General features: G+C 40.6%; 1 protein-coding gene across 2 annotated transcripts in view; it reads left to right on the top strand.

Moving 5' to 3' along the window:
* The window catches only part of KDM5A (lysine demethylase 5A), a 63,213-nt gene extending 38,860 nt beyond the window's left edge, over window positions 1–24,353 (top strand). Inside the window, exons 20-29 of one of the 2 annotated variants that reach the window (XM_081593969.1) lie at window positions 277–415; window positions 3,091–3,270; window positions 6,087–6,242; window positions 7,905–8,456; window positions 8,828–8,971; window positions 13,682–13,841; window positions 14,674–14,894; window positions 16,552–16,962; window positions 22,523–22,604; window positions 23,077–24,353. In XM_081593969.1, coding sequence (XP_081450095.1) covers window positions 277–415; window positions 3,091–3,270; window positions 6,087–6,242; window positions 7,905–8,456; window positions 8,828–8,971; window positions 13,682–13,841; window positions 14,674–14,894; window positions 16,552–16,962; window positions 22,523–22,567 — 2,008 coding nt within the window. In that variant the 3' untranslated portion in view covers window positions 22,568–22,604; window positions 23,077–24,353. The remainder of the gene's footprint in view (window positions 1–276; window positions 416–3,090; window positions 3,271–6,086; window positions 6,243–7,904; window positions 8,457–8,827; window positions 8,972–13,681; window positions 13,842–14,673; window positions 14,895–16,551; window positions 16,963–22,522; window positions 22,605–23,076) is intronic. The other variant, XM_081593968.1, reaches the window with a different exon arrangement.
* Window positions 24,354–24,955: the final 602 nt, after the last annotated feature.

Here is a 24,955-nt window from a genome sequence, read left to right as displayed (position 1 = left end):
AGCATGGGATCTGACACTGATTCTGAGTCAGTGCTTCATGTTTGCCATTTACTGCATTAAATGACTTTGGGGGAAATAACTGATCTTCTTTGAGTTAAACTTACCTGTAAAATGGAAATGAAGGTAATAGCTGTTTGCCTCTCTCATAGGCTTATGGTGAGAATTAAATGAAGTCACATGTATGAAAGTTCTTTTACGTGTTGTAAAGTGTTGTTTAAGTGTTGGTAGTAGTTTGACTTATCCTCATGCGTCCTCTCTGTTTTTATGTTTATCAAGACCTCGGCACAGTGTGGCAAGTTTAGAAAGCATCGTGAATGAAGCTAAGAGCATTCCAGCCTTTCTGCCCAATGTGTTGTCCCTGAAAGAAGCCTTACAGAAGGCCCGAGAATGGACAACTAAAGTGGAAGCTATTCAGGTAAAGAGCCTCTTGAGTTGTCCACCGTTCAGGGAATGCTATCTCATACCTGAATCCTTGATGCCTTTAATTTTGTACTGAAATAATTGTGTACTTGAAATTCACTTGTTCTTTCATCTGATTTTTATTTCTAAACATATATTACCTATTTAAACATTACTTGTTTCTATTGACTTCTTGCTGTGAGAGATGACAGAATTAGCCATTTAATTAATGCTTAGCAGTAGGGAGTTTATTTCCTGCTATATTCATTGACTCTCTTGCATGTACGTGAGTTACTTTTTTAAAATTGAAGTATAGTTAATTTACAGTGTTGTGCTTATTTTAAGTGTACAGCAAAGTGGTTCAGTATATATATATATATATAAAACATCTTTTTCAAAAGAAAAGGATGTTTTATATATATATATATTCTTTTCTGTTATAGGTTACTACAAGATAGAGTATAGCTCCCTGTGCTATACAGTAGGCTCTTGTTGTATACCTATTTTATACATATCGTGTGTACTTTTAAAAAAATTATTTATTTTTTGCTGTCATGGGTCTTTGTTGCTTTGCATGGGCTTTCTCTAGTTGCAGCCAGTGGTGGCTACTCTTTGTTGCTGTGCTTGGGCTTCTTATTGCAGTGGCTTCTCGTTGCATAGCAAGGACTCTAGGGTGTGTGGATTCAGTAGTTGTGGCGCATGGGCATGTGGAATCCTCCCAGACCAGGGATTGAAGCCACGTCCCCTGTATTGGCAGGCAGATTCTTACCCACTCCACCACCAAGGAAGTCCAGTAGTGGGTATATGTTAATCCCAAGCTCCTAATTTAGCCCCTGCCCCACTATCCTCGAATTAGTTTTGAAACAGGTGGCAGGAAAAGAAAATGAAACTGCCATTTACTGAACCCCACAATACTCTTAGGACTCTTACAGATGTTTGGGAGTAGGAATGGGAGAGAAGGGTGTAAAGATACAGCCCCAGACCTCAAAATGGCATATTCTAGTTGAAAAGACATGTATTACACCTCTGTAACTCAAAACAGTGAATTAAGTGCTGGAGATGAAAGCATGCCTGAATACATAAGGTTCCTTCTGAGTCACAGAGACCATTCACTGCAGCGTTTACAGTGAGTATGTTGTAGGACTGGACTGAAAGAGAAAGGAAACCAGCTCTCCCACTAAACAGCTGCTGCCCTTAGAAAGAGGAGGTGTCATGGTCTAATGACTTCTGTTTTGCTTTCTTTTCAGTTGAGTTTTTCTGGGACCTGCTTAGTTGCTACTCTTTCTGCTCTGTGTTTTAAAATTACCTGTCTTCATCAGAACTCCCCTCTGTTTGTTTCATCTTTGACCAGTTTCAGGCAGTTATGACTGATAATCCTTAGCTGGCTGTTTATGGTTGAAGAACTGAGCTGGCAAGTAGAGGTAGCTGGTGTGGTTTCCAAGGACTGTTTCTCAACAAGCTCTTCCCTTCAGTGGGAAGATGGACTTGAGGGCTCTGAGAAAGTGGACATTTTCTGCTATCCTTCAGGGTACACAGGCTGGGAGAGGCTGTGTCCCAGCCTAGCCAGAAGGTGTTCTGTATGTCTGCTCGAAGAGTCGTCCCATCTGAGGGATCACTCTGGATTGTCGTCTGTGGGCCACCAACCTGCTGTTCTGATGTTCTTCTTGCCAGGACCCTGGGATGGATTAGTGATTAACTCTTCCATCCTGTAGTGATTTAATTCTTCAGTGTCAGTAAATTTAAAGCACTTGTGAGTTTGAAAACTGATTATTTTCATTAAGTGGAAATACTGACACGTTGTTACTTAGTAGAATATCCGTTCTTATTTGTAAATGGAGGAGGTTGTCAGAAATAAGATACTGCTCTATAGTAGTTGAAAAAATTTTGAAAGACTTTGAAACAGGCAGAAGAAACTACGATGTCCTTTCAGTGGAGTAGTGGATGTTGTTTCGTGAACCACCCGGGTTTATTTGATTCTTAGAGTGTGTGCCTTAGACTTTCTTCAACTCTGCTATTTTACAACTCTCAATTATTTAAAAATGATAGTAATGTGAATGAATTAGTCTGTAGGAAAGCAGTTAAATTTGTAAGGAACAAATGATTCTCCACACTGTAGAAAAGGTGATTCCACTAACCTGGATGATATTAAATGCCTGTTTCCATCCATTAGCAAATTCCTTTCTTCATTCCTGACTTCCATGGTGGCTCAAATGGTGAAGTGTCTGCCTACAATGTGGGAGACCCAGGTTTGATCCCTGGGTTGGAAAGATCCCCTGGAGAAGGAAATAGCAACCCACTCTAGTATTCTTGCCTGGAAAATCCCATGGATGGGGGATCCTGGTAGCCTACAGTCCATGGGGTCGGAAAGAGTTGGACACAACTGAGTGACTTCACTTCACTTTTTCCTCATTCCTAATTGCATTTATATGTTTGTTTTTAGATTGTCCTTTGAACTAGTTTTTACATCTTACTGAGTCCCTTGTTAATTCATTTTAAAAAACCTTTGACAACATGAATTTATACAGACATTTTTTCAAGGACATTGGAAGACTGTTAAGAGATACAATTAGGTTTAAAGACTAATAGTTAATGGAAAAAGTTAGCACTAAACTCTGTAAGATCTACCAACAATGTATTGCCAGACTCAGTGAGAGATCACAAGTTGTGTAAGGCTGTACTTCTGTTTCCCAGAGTGGCAGCAATTACGCTTACTTGGAGCAGCTCGAGAGCTTATCTGCTAAAGGCCGCCCTATCCCTGTGCGTCTTGATGCGCTGCCTCAGGTGGAGTCTCAAGTGGCAGCAGCTCGGGCCTGGAGAGAACGGACAGGGAGGACCTTTCTCAAGAAGAATTCTAGCCACACATTACTACAGGTGAGGAGTGGTTTATTTTTTATGTACGTGCATTTCAGTGCCCTCCCCAGAAGTAGGTGACTCGTTAACCTACGGTGAGGGTAGTTGTCAGTTTATCTGGTCGTGGTTATACAAGTTCATTCCTAGTGGGTGGTATCAGATGTTGGCCAGTAATCTGGAACCTTGAACAGACTTACTTCCAGTTCACCTTACACCTTGTCAGCCTGCCTCTTATCTCTTATCTCTGTTATCATGGACTCTATCACCAAAAGATCTTATTATTCCCAGAAGCACAAATTTAAAGAAAAAAAAATTTTTTTTTTTTTTACCTTGAAGTATGGTTGATTTACAATGTTGTATTAGTTTCTGATGTACAGCAAAGTGGTTCAGTTATACATACATATTTTCTTTTTCAGATTCTTTTCCATTTTAGGTTATTACAAGATATTGAATATAGTTCCCTGTGCTATACAGTAGGGCCTTGTTTATCTACTTTTTATATAGATACTGTGTATCTGTTAAGCACAAACTCCTAATTTATCTCTCTCCCCACCTTTTCCCTTTGGTAACCATGTTTGTTTTCTATGTCTGTGAGGCTGTTTTTATTTTATAAATAAGTTCATATGTATTTCTTTTTTTAGATTCCACATGTAAGTGATGTCATATGATATTTGTCTTTCTGACTTACTTCACTTAGTATAATAATCTCTTGGTCCATCTATATTGCTGCAAATGTCATTATTTCATTCTTTTTCGTGGCTGAGTAGTATTCCATTGTATATATGTACCACATCTGTATCCATTCCTCTTCTCAGTGGACACTTAGGTTGCTTCCATGTCTTGGTTGTTGTAAACAGTGAGAAGCACAAATTTAAATGCTCATTTAAACATGCCCTTTTCGTGTTGAACAGTTTGAACATAGTTAAGAGCATAGAACATAGAGCATAGAGCATAACAGAAGCAGAAGAGATTAAGAAGAGGTGGCAAGAATACACAGAAGAACTGTACAAAAAAGATCTTCACAACCCAGATAATCACGATGGTGTGATCACTCACCTAGAGCCAGACATCCTGGAATGTGAAGTCAAGTGGGCCTTAGGAAGCATCACTACGAACAAAGCTAGTGGAGTGATGGAATTCCAGGTGAGCTGTTCACATCCTGAAAGATGATGCTGTGAAAGTGCTGCACTCAATCTGCCAGCAAATCTGGAAAACTCAGCAGTGGCCACAGGACTGGAAAAGGTCAGTTTTCATCCCAATCCCAAAGAAAGGCAATGCCAAAGAATGCTCAAACTACCGCACAATTGCACTCATCTCACACGCTAGTAAAGTAATGCTCAAAATTCTCCAAGCCAGGCTTCAGCAGTACGTGAACCATGAACTTCCAGATGTTCAAGCTGGTTTTAGAAAAGGCAGAGGAACCAGAGATCAAATTGCCAACATCCGCTGGATCATCAAAAAAGCAAGAGAGTTCCAGAAAAACATCTATTTCTGCTTTATTGACTATGCCAAAGCCTTTGACTGTGTGGATCACAATCAACTGTGGAAAATTCTGAAAGAGATGGGAATACCAGACCAGCAGGTCAGGAAGCAGTAGTTAAACTGGACATGGAACAACACACTGGTTCCAAATAGGAAAAAGAGTACGTCAAGGCTGTATATTGTCACCCTGCTTATTTAACTTATATGCAGAGTACATCATGAGAAATGCTGGGCTGGAAGAAACGCAAGCTGGAATCAAGATTGCTGGGAGAAATATCAATAACCTCAGATATGCAGATGACACCACCCTCATGGCAGAAAGCAAAGAAGAACTAAAGAGCCTCTTGATGAAAGTGAGAGAGGAGAGTGAAAAAGGTGGCTTAAAGCTCAACATTCAGAAAACTAAGATCATGGCATCTGGTCCCATCACTTCATGGGAAATAGATGTGGAAACAGTGTCAGACTTTATTTTTTTGGGCTCCAAAATCACTGCAGATGGTGACTGAAGCCATGAAATTAAAAGACGCTTACTCCTTGGAAGGAAAGTTATGACCAAGCTAGATAGCATATTGAAAAGCAGAGACATTACTTTGCCAACAAAGGTCCATCTAGTCAAGGCTATGGTTTTTCCAGTGGTCATGTATGGATGTGAGAGTTGGACGGTGAAGAAAGCTGAGCGCCAGAGAATTGATGCTTTTGAACTGTGGTGTTGGAGAAGACTCTTGAGAGTCCCTTGGACTGCAAGGAGATCCAACCAGTCCATCCTAAAGGCGATCAGTCCTGGATGTTCATGGGAAGGACTGATGTTGAAGCTAAAACTCCAATACTTTGGTCACCTCATGCGAAGAGTTGACTCATTGGAAAAGACCCTAATGCTGGGAAGGATTAGGGGCAGAAGGAGAAGGGGACGACAGAAGATGAGATGGCTGGATGGCATCACCAACTCGATGGACATGGGTTTGGGTAGACTCCGGGAGTTGGTGATGGACTGGGAGGTCTGGCGTGCTGCGGTTCATGGGGTCGCAAAGAGTCGGACATGACTGAGCGACTGAACTGAACTGAACTGAACTGAAGAGCATAGACTTCGAAAGAAGATTGTTTCATGTTTGAGGACCGATTCCTGTTGTTAACCCTGTGTCTGTGGGCAACTTGTTGCCTTTCTGAACCTGTTCCCCTTTTGTGGAGATAATACCACCTACTTCAGAAGCTTGTTGGGAGGTTTGTGTTAGATAATGCATGTGAAGTTTGTAAGAATGTGTCTGGGACATGTGAGTGGTGAATAAATGGTTACTTTTATTTTCAGTTTTGAGATTTTTTTTAAAGCCAGAGCTCAATGTTTGGTTTTATTTTTGTAGGTGCTTAGTCCTCGGACTGACATTGGTATTTATGGGAGTGGAAAAAATAGAAGGAAAAAAGTAAAAGAACTAATAGAAAAAGAAAAGGATCTAGACCTTGAGCCTCTGAGTGATCTGGAGGAGGGACTGGAGGAAACCAGAGATACAGCCACAGTGGTAAGAGTTATGGAGTGCATCTTGAATTTGCTTGGTGAATGCAACATTCTGTGAAGCAGTCACTTTTTTATGTTCCTAACTTAATTTTTGTATAGTTTATCTTTGACTTCATGGTGGTACATATTTCACACCTTTTTAATATTTAGAGTTAAAGTGTATAAAAACTGTTCTCTTTCTCTAAAATTCCCCTTTCCATCTCTCTATTATTGTTTTAATAGTTGTCCAGTAATCCATCAAATTGTCCATAATTTATTGAACACATTTCTGATACTGATCATTTTTGTTGTTACTCGGTGCTCAGTATTATGGATGATAGCAAAGCAGACTTAGCCTTTTCCTTTTTTCAGATTGTTTTCCTACACTTGACTCTTAGTAATGGGATTACCAGGCTAGGATTTTAGAGTATTTAATGGTGCTTAATGCTGTTGTGCTCTTCAAAGGAATGGTACCAGCTGATTGACTGCAGCTGCTGTTTGCAGTCTCTGCCTCTCTCAGTAGCATTCAGTAATATAGTGAGTATGCAAAAACGTGTTTGTAGATAATTAAAATCATGGGTTTTATTGTAGAGTAGGAGGGATATGTTATGATTACAAGGAGCCTGAGGAAGTAGAAAATAAAAATGAGCTTGGGCAATATGTAATAGTGGGGAATCGCATTCACTAAGTGACTTCATATGGCCGTTCCTGCCTGCAAACGATCCTGTTTTGAGGCTGATGGAAATAATTTCTTGTTAGCCTGCCTAGTGAGTCAGTCTTGCCAGACAAATAGCACTGGAAATTGCCTCAAAATTGTTTCAAAGCTACCAGAGGTTAAAAAGAAAATACCCTGACAATATTCATGATAATTAAGTTTTGTTTTTATATATTTTTTTGAAATGAGTTACATAAAACCTTACTATAATTAGTCATCAGAGTAAGAGTACTCTTACATCTTATAAGAGTAAGAAGTTACTCTTCTCCATAAGCTGGAAAGTCCAAGAAAGAAAATTGATTTGTATTGAACTTTCCCCAGAGAATGAATTACAAGGAGGTAGGGAGTTGGTACTGATGAAATGTTTATCTTGTGCCAGGTGCCAAGTCAGACACTGTCGCATGTTATCTTATTTAATCCTTAAAACAGCAAAATGAAGTTAGTAGTAGTCTCATTTTTTTGGAAAACTGAGATTCAGAAAACCTGTATCCTAGATCAGGAGTCTTGTTAAGTACAAGAGCAGGCCTGATACCAAAGTGGCTTCATTTCAAGGCATACCATCTTTCTCCTGCCCCTTATGAAAGAAGTAACTACTCGACTCCTGGACATTGTCATATATGACAGCAGTTTGCTTATTTCACAGATGAGGAGTATTTGCATAGAAACTGTCAGGCTGCCCCAGATTTTAGGAAACGATGGTGTTTTTTGTTTTTTTTTTTATTTTAAGGACAGTGCTTGGGACTTCCCTGGTGGTCCAGTGGTTAAGATCTGCGCTACCAATGGTGGGGGTGTGGGTTCAATCCCTTGTTGGGGAACTAAGATCCCACATACTGCAAGGCGTGGCCAAAAAAAAAAAGACAGTGCTTTGTCACCATGAGTCTGCAACGGGGAGATGATCCGTACCCTTGAAGATTTGGTATTTTGGGAGCATTTTGCAGCACCTCCCTTCAGTTAAATGTTTGTCATACACAGGTGGCAGTTTTCAAAGAGCGGGAACAGAAGGAGCTGGAAGCTATGCATTCCCTCAGGGCAGCCAACCTTGCCAAGATGAGCATGGTGGACCGCATAGAGGACGTCAAGTTTTGCATTTGCCGCAAGACAGCGAGTGGGTTTATGCTCCAATGTGAGCTCTGCAAAGACTGGTTTCACAACAGCTGTGTTCCTCTTCCTAAGTCGAGTTCCCAGAAGAAGGGATCCAGCTGGCAAGCTAAGGAAGTAAAATTCCTTTGTCCTCTCTGCATGCGGTCTCGAAGGCCGCGGCTGGAGACGATTCTGTCCCTCCTGGTGTCCCTTCAGAAGTTGCCGGTGCGGCTGCCTGAGGGGGAGGCCCTTCAGTGTTTGACGGAACGTGCCATGAGCTGGCAGGACAGGGCCCGGCAAGCCCTGGCCACGGATGAGCTGTCCTCTGCCCTGGCCAAGCTGTCCGTGTTGAGCCAGCGGATGGTGGAGCAGGCAGCTCGGGAGAAAACCGAAAAGATCATCAGTGCAGAACTTCAGAAAGCCGCAGCCAACCCAGACTTGCAGGCAAGTTGAGAATTTTCTTTTTTCTTTTTTTCCCTATTTCATGGGGTAATATCTGTCAGTGTGTAAGCAATAAATCCAGTCTCTTACCAGTATTAGGAAAATAACAGTAAGTTGCCAGCAACTAAATTATGCATGATTTCTTTTCCATAGACACCCATAGAATTTTCTTTGGGTTTGTACTAGGTCATTTTAGTGAATATCACCTGGAAATAGCATTCAGGTGGACCTTGGCATTATAATAAAATACTGATCTGTACTGTTAAACTCTGTTAGCCACTTTGCAAGTTCATTACAATCTGATCGACTTAGGCATGCATTAACACTCGTGTGTATTTAGTGCCTTTCTCCATCTCCGGCTGCTCGTTGTTTAGGGACACTTGCCTAGTTTCCAGCAGTCTGCTTTCAACCGGGTGGCGAGCAGTGTGTCTTCTTCCCCTCGACAAACGGCGGACTATGATGACGAAGAGACAGATTCTGATGAAGACATTCGAGAGACCTATGGCTATGATATGAAGGTAATTACAGGGATGGGCTGGGGGGGGGGTTGATCACTTGATCACTAGGTTTGTTTAAAAAGCTGTTGAACACTGATGTTTAAGGCCTGAAAGTGGAAGAGAAAGCTAGTTGTCATATCTGTCCTGAGTTTATGGTGATGGCATTTTTTTCAGTGCTCCAAAAAAACACAGATTGGTGAAGCTACATTTTTTAATAAAGGAGGGTATGTTTTTAAAAAGCCTGTATGTGTTTTCCTGAGAGGGGCTGGAAAATTTGTATGTTTAAGTTATTGAAAGATTTCATGGCTGATTTCAGTGTTCTTTCCTTTGGATTGTTTAAGTCCGTATAGTTAGGTTTTAAGAATCCCGTTCTAGCTGTGCTTTGGGTCTGTTTCTCTGATCTCTCATCTGGTTGGTGCTGGATAGAATATCATATTCAGGGATGCGTTATACTTGGGCCCATGACTAGAATTTGTGGAGTTATAGTCATATAACAAAGGATTTGCCCTCAATATGAGTGTTTTGATAGTGACAGCACACTGGGGTGAAGGAGAGGTTTTGGCAGGGTTCTGTGTTGGGTCCTCTTGGCCTTTTATTGTTGTTTTGTGTCAGGCCCAAGATGTTCATCTTTTGTGGAGTAATAACATCGTGATCTGGACAGAGACCCTGCCAGCTCACAGTGAATCCGTTGATGTGTTTTGTATTCTTCTTTGTGGAGATAATGTTCAGCATCTGTGCCTATAACCAGGGAATTCATAGTCTGGTGTGTGAAAAAATTAGGGTGCCTTCTTTTCCTTTGTCTTTTCAGCATGCATGTCAGGTAGGTAAGCTCACTGTTAAGAGTACAAATACTGTCGGCATTAGAACTCCCAGGATATAAAGGTAAACCATCCATCATAGGTGCCTGTAAATTACCTGCTGGAAAATATTTTTCTCAAGATAAAAAATGGATCCAGGGGATGTTTTAACGAGGGAGTTTTTTAAAAATCATATGAATTAAAGACTTGAGAAAAGTTGAAATTTGAATTAGCGCTTAAAATGAGGTTCGAAGCACATTGTTATCCTTGAAGTTAATGGCTGTGTGAAGTTAATGACTGTGTGTATTCTTGCCTGGAGAATCCCAGGGATGGCGGAGCCTGGTGGGCTGCCGTCTATGGGGTCGCACAGAGTCGGGCACGACTGAAGCGACTTAGCAGCAGTAGCAGCAGTATGAAGTTGGTAGAATGACCAGGAGCAGCTGGAAGGGGATAACCTATACAGCACGTATAGGTTAGTTAGCTAATACTAAAATTGCCTGTTTGCAGTTTTGGCTTAGAGACCTTCAGTACCTGGGTTATTATCTTTCTAGCACGTTAGGTATCAGCCAGTGCTCTGGAATTGTCTAACATGATGGACATTGCTTGGAAGCAGATCGGTAACCTATGAAAACAAAACCTCGCAAGTATTACATGATTTCAGGGCTAGGGATCGGAACTGTGGTTTGATACGGTTGTATGGAGTAGTCCTTTGTTTGCAAAGTATATATGGGCTCTTAGCTTACAGTCTCTTAGAAGGGAGTGTTGACAGGGTAGAAAATAAGATTATGGATTTTATAATGTTAGCAATGTATTGACAACTTAGGAGAGTAGAAGAATGGTGGTAAGACTTGTGGTAATTCAAGGTCAGATTTACCTTCACATTGGTACCCTTGCACTAAAAAAATTTCAAGTGCTCTTGAGTATTTTCCCATAGAGAAAGCACTTACTGTGTAATGAAAATCTTACTTGCCAATTTATTTGCAGTTGACTTGGTGATTTTTCATTTTGTATGATCTTCCCTGATTGTGACTGTGAATTTATCCTTAAAATAGTTTAAATTTAATACATTTGCTAGATGAAGAGCCCCTGCTGGTTTAGGAAGAAGAGTAGGTAATTAGAAAAAAAAATCAGTCATTTGATCTTAGTTATCATAGCGTTTAAATGTTTAAAGCAGATGGTTTGCACATTGTATTGCTTGATTACTTCATTTTGCGTATCATACCATGTGATCACCATGAAAATAATCTGAGCAGCAATTCTGAGAACTCATTAGTCAGGAAAATAATACATTTAATGAGACAAAGTCTTGAGAGTCTGTTACAGATTTGTATGATTGTGTCTGGGATAACATTTTTTTTCAGATGTTCATATGTTTATTTCTTTTTAAAGCATATTGTTTACTTTTACTAGACTGTTCATCCATAGTACATTTTATATTTTCCAAATGCATACATGTGTAGAATCACACATCAGAAAGGAGGGTATAAAATAGAAGTAGCTGTTATCTCCTAGGAAGTTCTGTTTTTATCCCAGAAATTGCTTAATTTACAGAATGGCAAGTTAAGCACTTGGATTCTTTGATTTTTCTTCTTTTCTACCCTTGTTAATACTCGAATGGCTTCAGCTTTAGTGAAAATAGGGTAGATTTTGTCTGAGACTTTAGTCCTGCTGATACCAGATAGAGTGGAGTGACAGATCTGTTATAAGACACATTGCTCACTGAGAAGCCATTCCTCCTTTCTGTGTATTACCATTAGTGGGACTGACTGGTAGTTTTCCCCTTAGGAAGAGTAATTTGCTTCAGCTTGCTGTTTATCAGTTGTTCTACCTTTAGCCTATCTGTGTCTTTATATTTAAAAGGCGTCTTTTGTAGACAGCACATGTGGTAGGGTTCTTCCGGTATGTCAGTCTGCATATATATGTATTTGTAAAATATATGGTTAAATCTGGGTGTTTAGGCAGTATTACAATCTGTCTTTTAATTGGGAATGTTTATTTCTTTTATAGTTAACATAATTGTTGACATGGTTGGATTTAAATTGATCTTTTGTGTATTATATTTCATATGTCATCCCAGGGAAGTAATTTTTTAAAATTTATTTTTACCTTTCAATCATTATTTTCTGATCAGTTTCATTTCTAGTTCAGAAGCTTAATATAAAATTTCCTGCATGAGTTTCAATGAAAGGAGTGGAGTCAAGGTCAGAAAAGACCCTTCCAGTCAGTGAGGTGAAGTACCTGGGGATGGCAGTAGGCAAGTACTAAAGTACTCTCTTGCCTGTGGCCTTTTAGGACTTAAATTCTCTGGAACACCTGTGTGAACTGCTGTTCCTAAATTCTCAGTGAGTGTAACTGTCTTCCAGAGTCTCTTTGTGAAACCTTTTAAGTATCCTGTTTAATTAAGTCTCTGATGACAGTACGTCTTCCTCTCGTGCACCCTACAGTCAGCTGTTGCATTAGTCCTTAGCTGTTGTCTCTGGTCTTCTAAGTTCTCCCGTGTACTCTTCTTGGTGGTGCTGGGGCTGGGACTCTACCCCAGGGCTTGGTAAACTTTCCCTGTAAAGTACCACATGTATATATTAACATACGTTATGTGTAGTGATATTATATATGATGTAGAGTAGGTATTTTTAGGCTTTGCAAGCCATATGTGATCTCTGTTATGTCTTCTTGTTTATTTATTTTTACAGCACTTAAAAAATTTAAAAATGTTCTTAGCTTACACTCCATACAAAAACCAGGCACCAGCTGGGTTTGGCCCACAGGCTGTGGTTTGCCAACCCATGCCCTGCACGTTTATCCTTTGCCTGCAGCCTCCCTCTGCCAGCAGAGGGCATTAGAAAACATTAAAAGGCCTGCGTAGTGAGAAGGGACTTGATCCTTACTGTTTTATTCTCCATTCCTGCCATCGTTGAACTACAGTTTCTTTGTTGTTGTTTTGTTTACTGTTTTCTGTTTTTTTTTTGATTTTTGGAGTTTTGTTTTTTGTTTTGTCTTATCCCCTGGCAGTGGCAGCTGGTTCCAGTTCTAGTTGGTTTTTTTTGCACCCCAGAAGCCAGCCACATTGTATTCTACTAGAGTTAGCAGAACACGGGCCAGTGCCTGCTCCTCACAGGTCTGGGTCCCAGCTCTGCAGGCCTCCAGCTTTCTGGCTCTAATAACCCCACTTCTTTTCTCTGTTACCTCAAGCTCTAGAGATGGCAGCTCTTTCTTGTAGTTACCTTGGTGTTACTTTGATGTTTCTGTTTGCTTTTCCAAGCCTTCAGTGTACAGTTTAGCCAGTTCACTTTATTAAATTCTCCTAGTTGAAATACCTGAGATTTCTGTATTCCTGATTGCACTATGACCGTTAAAGCTGTACGTGTGTGTTATGGAGCCTAACTTCAGGGAAGAGTCATCTGAGACCTGCTTGGAGTTGTCAGGATTTATAACTTAAACACTGTCAGTCAGGCTTTTTAAGTAAGGGCAGCTAGCTGGTAAGTAAAAGCAGCAACTGGTAAGCATCTGGATTTGAAAACCTTTAGAGAGTGTTGGATGAGCCGTGTCCTTGAGGTACCACGTCTAAACCTTTATTCCCCTCCTAAGTCCATTTTATTTTTTCTTAAATGGTCAGAGTTTCTTAACTCATGGCTACAGGAGTCTTTATGTGTTGTAGACTGTAGAAAGGTTATTCTTTAAATCTTAGCTTTCTTGTAGATTTATTACCTCTGTGGATTGCTCTCGAGCTTTACTTTTGGCTTGAAACTGTGGTGATCATTGTTTTTTCCCCAGTGGACATTTTCTTTCCTGTTTAATACCAGATATTTAAGGTGTTTTTTTCCCCCCCTAACGGTGTTGTATTAGAAGCTTTAACCCAAAAGCCTGTGCTTAGATTATTGTCATGAGACAAGTTAAGGGCTCCTAATTCTCAGCACCCCCTTGGCTGCTTCTTCAGGACACAGCCAGCGTGAAGTCCTCCAGCAGCCTGGAGCCCAACCTCTTCTGTGATGAAGAGATCCCCATCAAGTCTGAGGAGGTCGTCACACACATGTGGACAGCACCCTCCTTCTGCGCAGAGCACGCGTACTCGTCCGCTTCTAAGAGCTGCTCTCAAGGTATTACCACCCCGGGGAGCAGTGTGGGGAAGAGAAGTCTGACACCACACTGGCAGTCTCTCCTCAAGTGTAAATCCTGACCATGGAATGCAGTAGAACTTGAGAAATGCAACTTTGGGAAATCCAATCTCTGGTAGCATTTTTCTGTCATTAGGTCATAACCTGAAAATTTCTGTAGAATCATTGACTCCTAATTGGAAGCCCTTTAGAGTCCATCCAGCCCCTGCTGATCCCGCTTTTGTCAAACCCCTGATCAGTCGTTATTCATCCTCTATTTGTTTATAATTAGTTGTTGAGGAACTTGCTGCTTTTGAAGAATACTCATTCTGGTTTTGAAAAGCTTTATTAGTTCTTCATCCCTTGGTAAATAATTTTTCTATTGTGGTCCCCAGTGAAAATCAGTCAGACTGCTTTAGGTCACACCTCTGGAAAATGGAGAATATCTATCTTCATAGTAAAATTGAGTATTTTATGGAACAGCATATTATTACTGTTAATTAGGTAATGGGTTATTTATATGTGGCAGTTATATGTCTAATCTTTTTGTATCTTCTACAATGGAGAGAGCATTCCCTTTCCCCTCCAGTCACAAGGTAAACCATATGGAACCTGTGTTTTCACTCTAAACCAGTTTTTAGAGTGTCATTAGAATTCTAGGCCTTTTTTGTTCTGTGTTTTTTTTAAATTTCACTTTCATACTGATGCAATGAATCCAAACATCTAAATTAAATGTTGGAGGATGAGGGACCATTCCTCTAAATATTTACTTTGAAAGCATTACTTTTTTTCAGTAGTTTTCATGTTTTGTTCTGTCTTCTGTTTTGGGGGAAAGGTTCTAGCACCCCACGGAAACAGCCTCGGAAGAGCCCTTTGGTGCCCCGGAGTTTGGAGCCTCCAGTGCTAGAGTTGTCGCCAGGAGCTAAAGCTCAGCTGGAGGAGCTGATGATGGTGGGAGATCTCTTGGAGGTGTCCCTGGACGAGACTCAGCACATATGGCGGATTTTGCAGGCCACACACCCACCCTCTGAAGACAGATTCCTGCACATCATGGAGGTACGGATTGGAAGCTTATTACACAGTGGTTTAAAACCACTTAGAATGTCCCAGCTCCGTGGAGGTTCCATAGGTCACCGCAAGGGGAGGACTGGTGGATAGTGCTCCAGTTGTCCTTCTCTCTCACCAAGCCAAAGTATTTCTGCTGTATGGTTTTCTTTATTGAGGTTTTACATAATTTATGTATTTTTATATAATTTACCCTTTTTTTAAAATCTGCGATACTGTAATCCTGAGTGGTAGGGGAAAGGACAGACAAGGCAAGTGTTTAGTTCTTTCTACCTGTGAAGAAGGTAAGGGTCAGAGATGCAGAAACTTGCCTGAAGTCACACTTGGAGTAAAAGCAGAGGGACCCAGGCTCTAACTCTGGCATTTGATTCCTGTGTTCTTTTCATCTTTCTTTTCCTTGACTGTTTCTGTGAAGTGGAAGGTACAGTGTCATATGCTGGCACACTGTAGTTTGTCTTTGGTTTGGAAGTCAGATCGAAGATGCCTAATTTAGATGATGTTTTCCAGTTGGCAGAGCTTTTTCTTCACACCTACTGTCTTATCTGATTTTATATATAAGGAAACACAGAGTTTTGAAAAGTTGAATGCCTTATTCAAGGTGTGATAGGTTTAAGACACTTGTGACCCATGTTCTTTATGATTCTGCAGATTCTTGTGCTCTGTCGCTAAGTCGTGTCCGACTGTTTGCAGGCTCATAGATTGCAGCACACCAGGCTCCTCTGTCCTCCATTGTCGCCTGGAGTTTGCTCAGATTCATGTCCATTGAGGCAGCAATGCTGTCTAATCATCCTCATCCTCTACCTGCAGAATCTTAGGAAGTGTTATTTCTTAAGTAATTATCAAGCTTATGATTTTCAGTATTTCTTTTTCTACCTCACCCCTTGTTCAGAACTTTAATGCTGGTAAATAAAGACCAAAAGAGTTACTGCGTAACTTAGTATACATTTAGTATGTTGAGCTTTCTATGTTTTCGTCTCAGTTACAGACAGATGCTGCAGACTGTATAATATATGCTGACAGTTTCCCCCCCCCCCGATAAGCTAAAAATAAGTCAGATATTTTATTCAGGGCTTGCCATTATTTTCTACTGTTACCTTCTTTGAATATTATATTTGTCTTCTTAAAATATCAGAATATTTATCGTGTAATGTATACAGTATAAAATTTATTACTTTAACTATTTTGAAATATACAATTCAGTTGTTTTAATCACATTTATAATATTATACAACTGTTAACCACTGTCCATTTCCAGAACTTTTAAATTATTCCGTGAAGTCGCTCAGTCATGTCCAACTCTTTGCGACCCCATGGACTGCAGCCCACCAGGCTCCTCTGTTCTTGGGATTTTCCAGGCAAGAATACTGGAATGGGTTGCCATTTCCTTCTCCAGGGGATCTTCCCAACCCAGGGATCGAACCCAGGTCTCCCGCATTGCAGGCAGACACTTTAACCTCTGAGCCACCAGGGAAGCCCAACAGAAACTCAGTACCTGTTAAATAATAAATCCCATTTCCCTCCCCCCAGCCTTGGTATTTCATATTCTTCCTGTCATTATGAAATTGTATACTCATGATACCTCATATAAGAGAATAAAACTTTTTGAATGTCTTGCTTTTAAATTGTTTCTCTTTTTATATTGTTGAAGGATGACAGCATGGAAGAGAAACCATTAAAAATAAAAGGAAAAGACTCTTCAGAGAAGAAACGGAAACGGAAGCTAGAAAAAGTAGAGCAGCTTTTTGGTGAAGGAAAGCAGAAGTCCAAGGAGCTAAAGAAAATGGATAAACCTAAAAAGAAGAAATTAAAATTAAGTGCAGAAAAATCAAAAGAGCTGAACAAACTGGCCAAGAAGCTAGCAAAAGAAGAAGAGAGGAAGAAAAAGAAGGAGAAGGCCGCTGCAGCCAAAGTCGAGCTTGTGAAAGAGAGCACAGAGAAGAAGAGAGAGAAGAAGGTGCTGGACATTCCCTCCAAGTACGACTGGTCTGGAGCGGAGGAGTCGGACGATGAAAACGCCGTATGCGCTGCACAGAACTGCCAGAGGCCCTGCAAGGACAAGGTGAGTCTCTCTGCATCCCAGCGAGTGTGTGCAGGGACACGGAGCAGCAGCCAGGCACATGAGGCTGTGACCTAGTGATGGTCTGTTATGATCCCAGGATTTGGCCTTGCACCATCACATTTAATACAGTTTCTAGAACCTTTTTCATTTATGAGGTTTTAATAGAAGAAATGTGTTTTAGAACTTGTGTACAGAGCGAACATCCCAAATGAGCAGAAAGAAGCTGTGTGGTACCTAGGAGCAGTGCACCCCATGTGTGGCCACAGCAGGGCTGAGAGCAGTCATGTGCCCTCCCTGTAGGGTGCCTTGGAGGACTAGGCACCTTGTCAGTCAGCCACAGTGTCCTGAAGGGTCCTGGGCCAGACTTCTAAGACCCAGGAAGCAAATTGCCTGGAGATTTGTTGTGAAGACATAAAACTTGGGTTAAATCTTCCCTTTCTGTGTATGCGCTCCTAAATAGAACATGATTTTTAAAAATCTCTTGCAGAAGATAATGAAGACCTTTAAAGGTACTCTTTTTTTTTTAATGTCAGCCCTAAACTTTAAGTATTAGTAAGTACATGATGATCTTTCTTAAGGCAATATTGATGTTATAGACTTTTGAGAAAAATGGATGGATTCCCATCAAGATTATTAGTAAGTTCATGGTTTTAACTTTATCTCCTTACGCCACTTGATTTTTAGAATTTTAATAACCCCTCAGTTTGAATATATAAACATAAATACAATTGTATCACTGTTCCCTCCTTGGTTAAATACTGTTAGAGCTTGAAGAGGTCACCTTCTCCAGCCTCTTCATTTTACAAATGATGTAACCAGGACTGAGTGAGGATAAGCGATGTGACCGAAGTCATAGAGCTAGTTAGTGGCAAAACCACAAGGAGAAGCCCGGCTCCCAGACCAGGTGCTCCGCTAATATCCCCACCCCTCCAGTAATTGAGATGCAAGTATAAAAACAGTCCAAAACTACATGACGTGTTTAAATTATTAAAGGTTTTCTCACTTTTGGAAAATGAGTATATAGTAAAATATATACCCCATAGTCCAGCTCTCCGAGAACAACAACTGGGAATATTTTGTGTGCTTCCTCCCAGTTCTTTTTCTATATGGTTTGTTTCATATCATGTCATACTGTCCACTTTCGTATCTTGCTTTATTAACTTCATAAGCATTTTTCTATATTGTAAACATTTTTAAAGCATCTTAGTAGATACATTATGTGTGTGTGTGTGTGTATTATTTTTATCTTTCATTTGAATATATTCTCATCTGAATTTGTTTATTAAAGAGGCTATGAAAGGTTACCTGTTTCTATTTGGGTCCTGAAACATTAGTAGCTTAGTGTTGGCAGAACCTTCCCCCCTTTCTTTCTCCTTTAACTAATTTTACAGCAGTTGTAGGATTGGCAGCAAGATATGTTTCTTTTTTAGCTTACCTGTCATCCTTTCTACAGTGTTTATATCCGTCATAACCTTCCTCTTTTTTTTTCCCCCTCCTTTTCACTTAATACCCTCTCCCTTCTCCTCTGCTTAGCATTTAAAATACAGTTCAGTTCATCTACCATCTCTGTTTTCTTCCTGTAGCATGTAACACTGCAGACAGTTTTTTCTCATCTGCTATAAAATTGATATGTTAACACGTCCTGCTTTACTTATTTAAAATAATGTGATCAATATATAAGCCCTAAGATTTGCTCTTAACATTGTAGGTGTTTTTTAAAAATCTAGAAAAGGGATTTCCCTGGTGGTCCAGTGGTTAGGACTCCACATTTCCACTGCAGGGGGGCCGGGTTCCGTCCCTGGTTAGAGAACTAAGATCCTGCAAGCTGGGTGGCGTGGCCAAAAAAAAAAAAATCTGGAAAGTTATCACCCCCATTTTGATGGAGCAAAAGGAAATTTAGCCACATATTTAGAGAAAATGTCTATTGTTTAAAATACACAAAGATTTGTACAGATTACTACAGAAATTTGTGAGGATTAGTAGAAAAGATTGTTGAACACACAGGTGAGCAGATGTGCCTCACCCTGTCAGTAGCTACGTAAAAGAAACTTATGAATGATCTATTTCTATAATGCGTTTAATTTCACATGGGAATCATTTCAGATTATAAACATTTTGCCCATCACTGCTATTTGGCAATTTCTGTGGTCCTCCAAGTTTGTTTCTGACACAATTTTACTACCTGTGTATTTCTTTAAAAACTTTGTAAATAATTTTACAACTTCCTCAATTTGAAGTATAGTGTTTCTTTAAGGAAAACAAATTAATGCATGATATACATCTTCACTACAAAAGGATACCAAGAAAAGAATGTTTTTAAAAGAAGTCTGTTCTTAAAATACTATGTAGCAAAAAAACACACACAACTTCTAGGATTCATTCATAATTAGGTAAATGTACATTTTTTTCTAACAAGTAATTACTGTTACTTTTACCTAAAAATGTGCAGATTTAGAGAACTTTGAAGGATTACTTAAATGTATCCCATTTCTATTTCAAAGATATTTTAGACAGAAAAAAGAAAAATATTATCAGAATAATGTAAAAGGTTTTAAAAGCCCAAAACTATCTCTCCCATCATTATCAAATTGACTTTAAGTTGAAATTAATTTTTTAAAAAAATAATGAACTATTTTCAAAAGATGAGTTTTCAGGTTCAGATTCTTTTTCTCCCTGAACTCTGCCACTTTTCATTCAGTCTTACTGGTACCAAGAGTTAAACAAGTTAACTTGAAGGAGCAAGTTCTTTCAAGCTAGTATATAAGTGATATTTTTCTGCATTAAAGTAAATATTTAATCTTACTATGAAAATAGACTTTACCCTTTAGCTTTTTTACCTTCTTTCTGGGGCTTTTTTCTTACCATTACTACCTCCCTAAGATGTCCAATACGGTAAATAAAGAGAGATTATAAACTTCTATCTCTCACTTTAACTGTTTGTTACCCACTCTGATTTTAAAAGATTTTTGTGGAGAATCATATAGGCAAAAGTATTTGCCTTATCAGTTCCTTTATCATTCTTATCTCCTTTTAGCATAAACAACGGTTGGATTACCTAAATGAGCGAGTCTCACACACACAAACTATGGTGATGTTATGATAACTAAGCTAAGAGTATCACTAAATCACCAGCTTTCTTTTTTCCCAGTGTAATAATACGCACTAAGAATTGAAGAAAATACAACATGCCAAATATTTTTTTTAAGCGTAAATATGAAACCATTTAGCAAAACATGAAATGCCAAAACAACATAATCTTCTCTGTTTAATATATTTCTCTTTTAAACACACATTTAACCAATAATCTCTTTATTGGTTAATATTTGAACAGCTCATAGCTGTGAAGTTTTTCAGGAACTACTTTTTTTGATTTGACAAATACGCTTCCTAGAAATAATGAAAGGGGAAATGACTATTAGGACTTACTGTGCAGTTAACCAGTTCCCTTGTTCTTGAGTGTTCAGGTTGCCACAGTCTGTTAGAATCCTCTGTGGATTCAGTTGGCATTCCAGACAAAAGTATAATTTTGATTGTTAGTCGACGAACATGATCAAAAGATATTCATAGAGAGGGCCATTTTTTCCCTGCTAATTATTAGGCCAAATTGTTGTCTGACCTATAGGCTGGGATCAAGTCTCAGGAAAAGTTACTGTGCTTTTTGGGGATGGTGGGGAAGCTGGGCTTAGGAATGGACCTCTAGCCAAAATCTCAAAAGGGGAAAAGATGCTGTCTTCTTTATTTGAAAGAGAGCAGTAGATTTGATTTTGGGAAACCAAAAACCAGTGAGCAGGGTGCAGAATTTGATTTTAAAAGAAACTTTTCTTGGCAGCAGATCATGACAAATTGTAACTTTTTTACCTTGTGGGGACTGAACTGGTTAGAATAGTTAGTTCCCTGTTGACTCAGGTGTTTATAACCCGGGACAGCACCTCCAGTCTGAGCAGCCCAGAGGGCCACAGCTCGTCCTACCAGTTCCCTTGACCAGTGTCACACAGCCGGACACTCGCTCTGTGTTCACCCATTGTCAGGTTAGCACTTTGTAAATCTTCACCTGCTTGTGCTATTCCTTATTTTTTATCTGTTGCACTGGAGTCATTATGTCCGTTTTCTATACCTCCAGTGCAGTTTGCCACAGTATGAACACTTTGACCAATTAAGACTTCAGAAGCTAAATACCACACAAACACAGAACAAAAACAAAATTCTTCTGAGAAAACAAGTCACTCTGAACTTGGAGAAAGCAGTATCACACAGTGCCAGTGATGGTCAAGTTTAGAATATATGAGAATGACCCAGGAGCTGGTCACAATACAGGCTTCCGGTTTGAACCCCAAGGTGATTCTGAGTCTGTAGGTTTGGGCTAGGTCTTAGCTACACACAGCAGGTCATTCTGGCATGAGTCATGCTGCAGGCAGTTATTTGCAGAATGTTTCGTGTGAAGAAGGATGAGTGGAGCCGGGAGACTACGATTTTAGAAATGGCCTCTAATGTCCCAGCCTGGGGACCAGGTCCCTTGCCAAACATTATTTCATTTGATCCTCTAAATTAGTGGTCCCCAACCTTTTTGGCACCAGGCACCGATTTCGTGGAAGGCAGTTTTGCCACAGCCTGGGGTCGGTGGATGGTTTCAGGATGATTCAAGCACATTACATTTATTGTACACTTTATTTCTGTTGTTATTACAGCAGCTCCACCTCCAGTCATCAGACATTAGATCCTGGAGGTTGAGGACCCCTTGTTGTAAATAATTCTCTGAGCAAGACTTGGTCTCAGTTTTACAGAGGGAGACGTGGAGCCTTAGAGAGATTGAATGACTTGCCTCAGCTCATACATCAGAACTCTGGACTTCGGAGTGAATTCAGTAATCTTTATGCCACACAGTATTGGCCCCTTGAGAGCTAGAACTCGAAGAACAACTAAAGCAAAAAGGTTATTTCAACAAATGATTTCTCCCACCCTTTATTAAAAACCCAGAATCTACTAACATGACTGTCATGCTTTTGATGAGTTTTATAATCTGTGGACACTGATTTTGAGAACTGCTCACTTTCCCTGAAACTCATTTCCTAGCCCACTCCTACTTCCTCTGTCCTTTCTCACAAGCTGTGCTGAAGTACTTCGTGGATCCCTTCATTCTCCTCACTTTGCCCTGGTTTCTAGAAAAGTTCATTGTTGTGCATGGCTTCCAATGTTGTTAGTGAGATGGTCCACTTTTATCTTGCGTAGAGAAGAGTAAGAAGCCCTTTTATCTTAAAGGTTATAATCTGCCACGGCATAGCCATAAAAACCACCCCAATCACCTGCCAAATAGCAAAGCCAGGATCTCCTCACCATTAAGTGTCTACCTTAGGCTTAGCGCCACCAAACCACAGTCCCTTTCTGGCCTCCTGTAGCACCATCCTCTCTGAAGGGTCACAGCTTGCCAGGCCTCTGCCACTGACCTGTCAGTTACCCAGACTTTAATTTTAAACCCCAGAGTGATCTATTGACCTGTGTCTTTGACTGTTTTAATTGGTTAATTTGTAAGATTTGACCTCTGATATTTGCTAACTTTTTATAGGGAGTTGTATTTGTAACGGAAGAAGAGAAGAATAAAAAATATTAGTTTTAAAAGTGGCCTATGTGACTGCTTTTCTAAAAAGGTATTTAATGCTCTTAGTACTTTGGCTTATCTCTTTGAAATAAAGCTAATACACAGGATTGCCTTCACATTGTTGTACTCTGCCTTTCCTGATTGATAATTGCATTGTCTTAGAGCCTAGACATTGTTAATATTAGCTAAAACTACTTGGCTGCTCTATTAGAAGTTCCTTTTTTTTTTTTGTCAAATTTTCTCAAACATGTTTCTGCCTTGCAAGGAGCCCCAGGTATTTATGAGGTGATGGAGTACCTAAGAGGCCTCATTTTGTGGACACATTACAGAAAAAAAAATAATTTGGGGGAATTAACTTCCCAGCTTCTTTCTTTAAAAAAATAACTCCATAAGAAGTCATTGTCTATCTCTGGGCATCCCCGTTATTTGCTATCGTTTAAGCCAAGGCAGCTCTTTGGTTTGCTTGTATCCCAGGCTTCCTGCATGTGTAACCTAAACATCCCCGATCTTGTCTCCAACAGGTGGACTGGGTGCAGTGTGATGGTGGCTGCGATGAGTGGTTTCACCAAGTTTGTGTGGGGGTCTCTCCAGAAATGGCGGAAAGTGAAGATTACATCTGTACAAACTGTGCAAAGAAGCAGGGGCCAGACAGCCCAGGGCCAGCGCCACCCCCTTCCTTCATAATGAGCTACAAGCTACCAGTGGAGGATCTTAAAGAGACCAGTTAGCAGACGCTGGGTTGGTTTGGACACGGGGGAAAACGGACCACACTGAGACCGTAGTCATCGAGTAGAGTGGTTTAGGTCCACTCGGAATGTTGCTTCCAAAGATGAATGGCCTTCTGGGAAAGTTCTCTTGGCCGACTTCCTCTGCGCATGGATGTGGGACCCGCGTTCTCTGTCTGCACTCATGTGCTGAGGGTGTCTGCCTTGGTCCAGCAGCCGGGGTTTCAGTTCATGTCTCCTCTGAGGTCCTTTGTCATGTTAACGCCAGACACTGGAGCTCTAGGGTGGCAGGTTGGCATCATTGCGTTGGTGTGCTCGCAGGGCTTGTAAGGGTGTATTTTAGAGCCAGTTGATACTAGTTAGAGGTTCGCGGCCAGCACTGTTGGGAGGTGCTGACTGCTTGGATCTCCTTAGTTAGGGCAGTGGGAGGAGTCAGAGGACCAGCTTCCTTCCACTCTGACCTGCATTTGACACCTGCAGGTCAGCTCGGAGAGGCCCAGGACGAACATAGTCCTGTTAGAGGGCGTGGGAGGGGAGCCCGGCCTTTAGACCTCAGCTCCGTGTGCTTGTGTGTACCAAGAGGAAAACCCCAGGTGGGGGGCAGATCACCCCACCTTCCTAAGGAGGAGAGTAGCATCCAGTTCAGAAATCTGACTGGATTCTGGGAAGAAGAGATTTTGTTTTAAGGCAAGCAACCTTTTTTGGCTTTGAGAAGTCTTGTTGCCGTGGGTCTGCATTTAGAGAACAGCAGGTACGTGGATCCAGGCTTCTGCAGCAGCAGAAGCAACGAGTCAGAATGTTTCACTGAGCCAGCAGTGCATGCTTTTCGGGGAAACCTTCATTGACAAGTGTACCAGGTGCCACCAGGCTTCAGGCATGGCCACCAGCAAAACCAGCAAAACAGCTTTTTGCCTTGCAGCCCTGCCCCACTGTCTGGTTCCAGGACTGGCAGTTGCTGACCGAGGCTGGCCGTGGGCGCTGTCCTGTAGCCCCATGGCTTCCTCCAAGGAGTTGGGCGTAGAGTACCTCTGGTGACGAAGTTGTTTTAGTAAATCCATTTTTAAAAAACAAAAGGACTTGTTTTTACTTTTTTCTAAATGTCTGACTACTGACTGTTCTATAAATAGATTATTTTTCCTTTTTTAATATACATATATGAATATATAAATATATATATATATTTACTGTTACCAGCAGCTTGTGACGGAGTCTCAGCATCAGAAATCCATTTGGGGGCTTGCTTTCTCTTCTTGCTTTTTATAAAGGAGTCCCACTCCTTCCTTGTAGTACAAGGAGTTAGTACTTCCTTCTCCAGCCTTGCCTGACCAGATCATCCATCTTGGTTTTGTCCAAATAGATAATTCTGTTTCCTTTGTGTGTTGGGACTAGTCCCTGTCTGTGGGGAATCCTGATCGTGCTGTATCTGCAATGGTGGTTCTGTTTGGTTCTGTTCCGTTCTGTTTGTGACAGTTTGAAATGACGGTGCTGTGTCGTCCTCCTTCCTGTCGTGTTGTGTCCTCGTGGAGATGTTAGGTAAGCTCTTATTAGAAGGGGACTCTTTTTTTTCTTTTTTAAGGACAAAAAAACCCCACCAAACAAGCTGAAAATGGTGTTTCGTCTTCACTCTCCTGTGTCCCTTTATTTCGGGTTGAAAATATGTGGTTTGACTTAAATT

The sequence above is a fragment of the Giraffa tippelskirchi genome, chromosome 4, assembly GCF_054371585.1.
Source record: "Giraffa tippelskirchi isolate mGirTip1 chromosome 4, T2T-mGirTip1v1.2.pri, whole genome shotgun sequence".
Lineage (NCBI taxonomy): Eukaryota > Metazoa > Chordata > Mammalia > Artiodactyla > Giraffidae > Giraffa > Giraffa tippelskirchi.
Note: the sequence above shows the minus strand (reverse complement) of the source record. Positions and strands in the feature narration are given on the sequence as shown.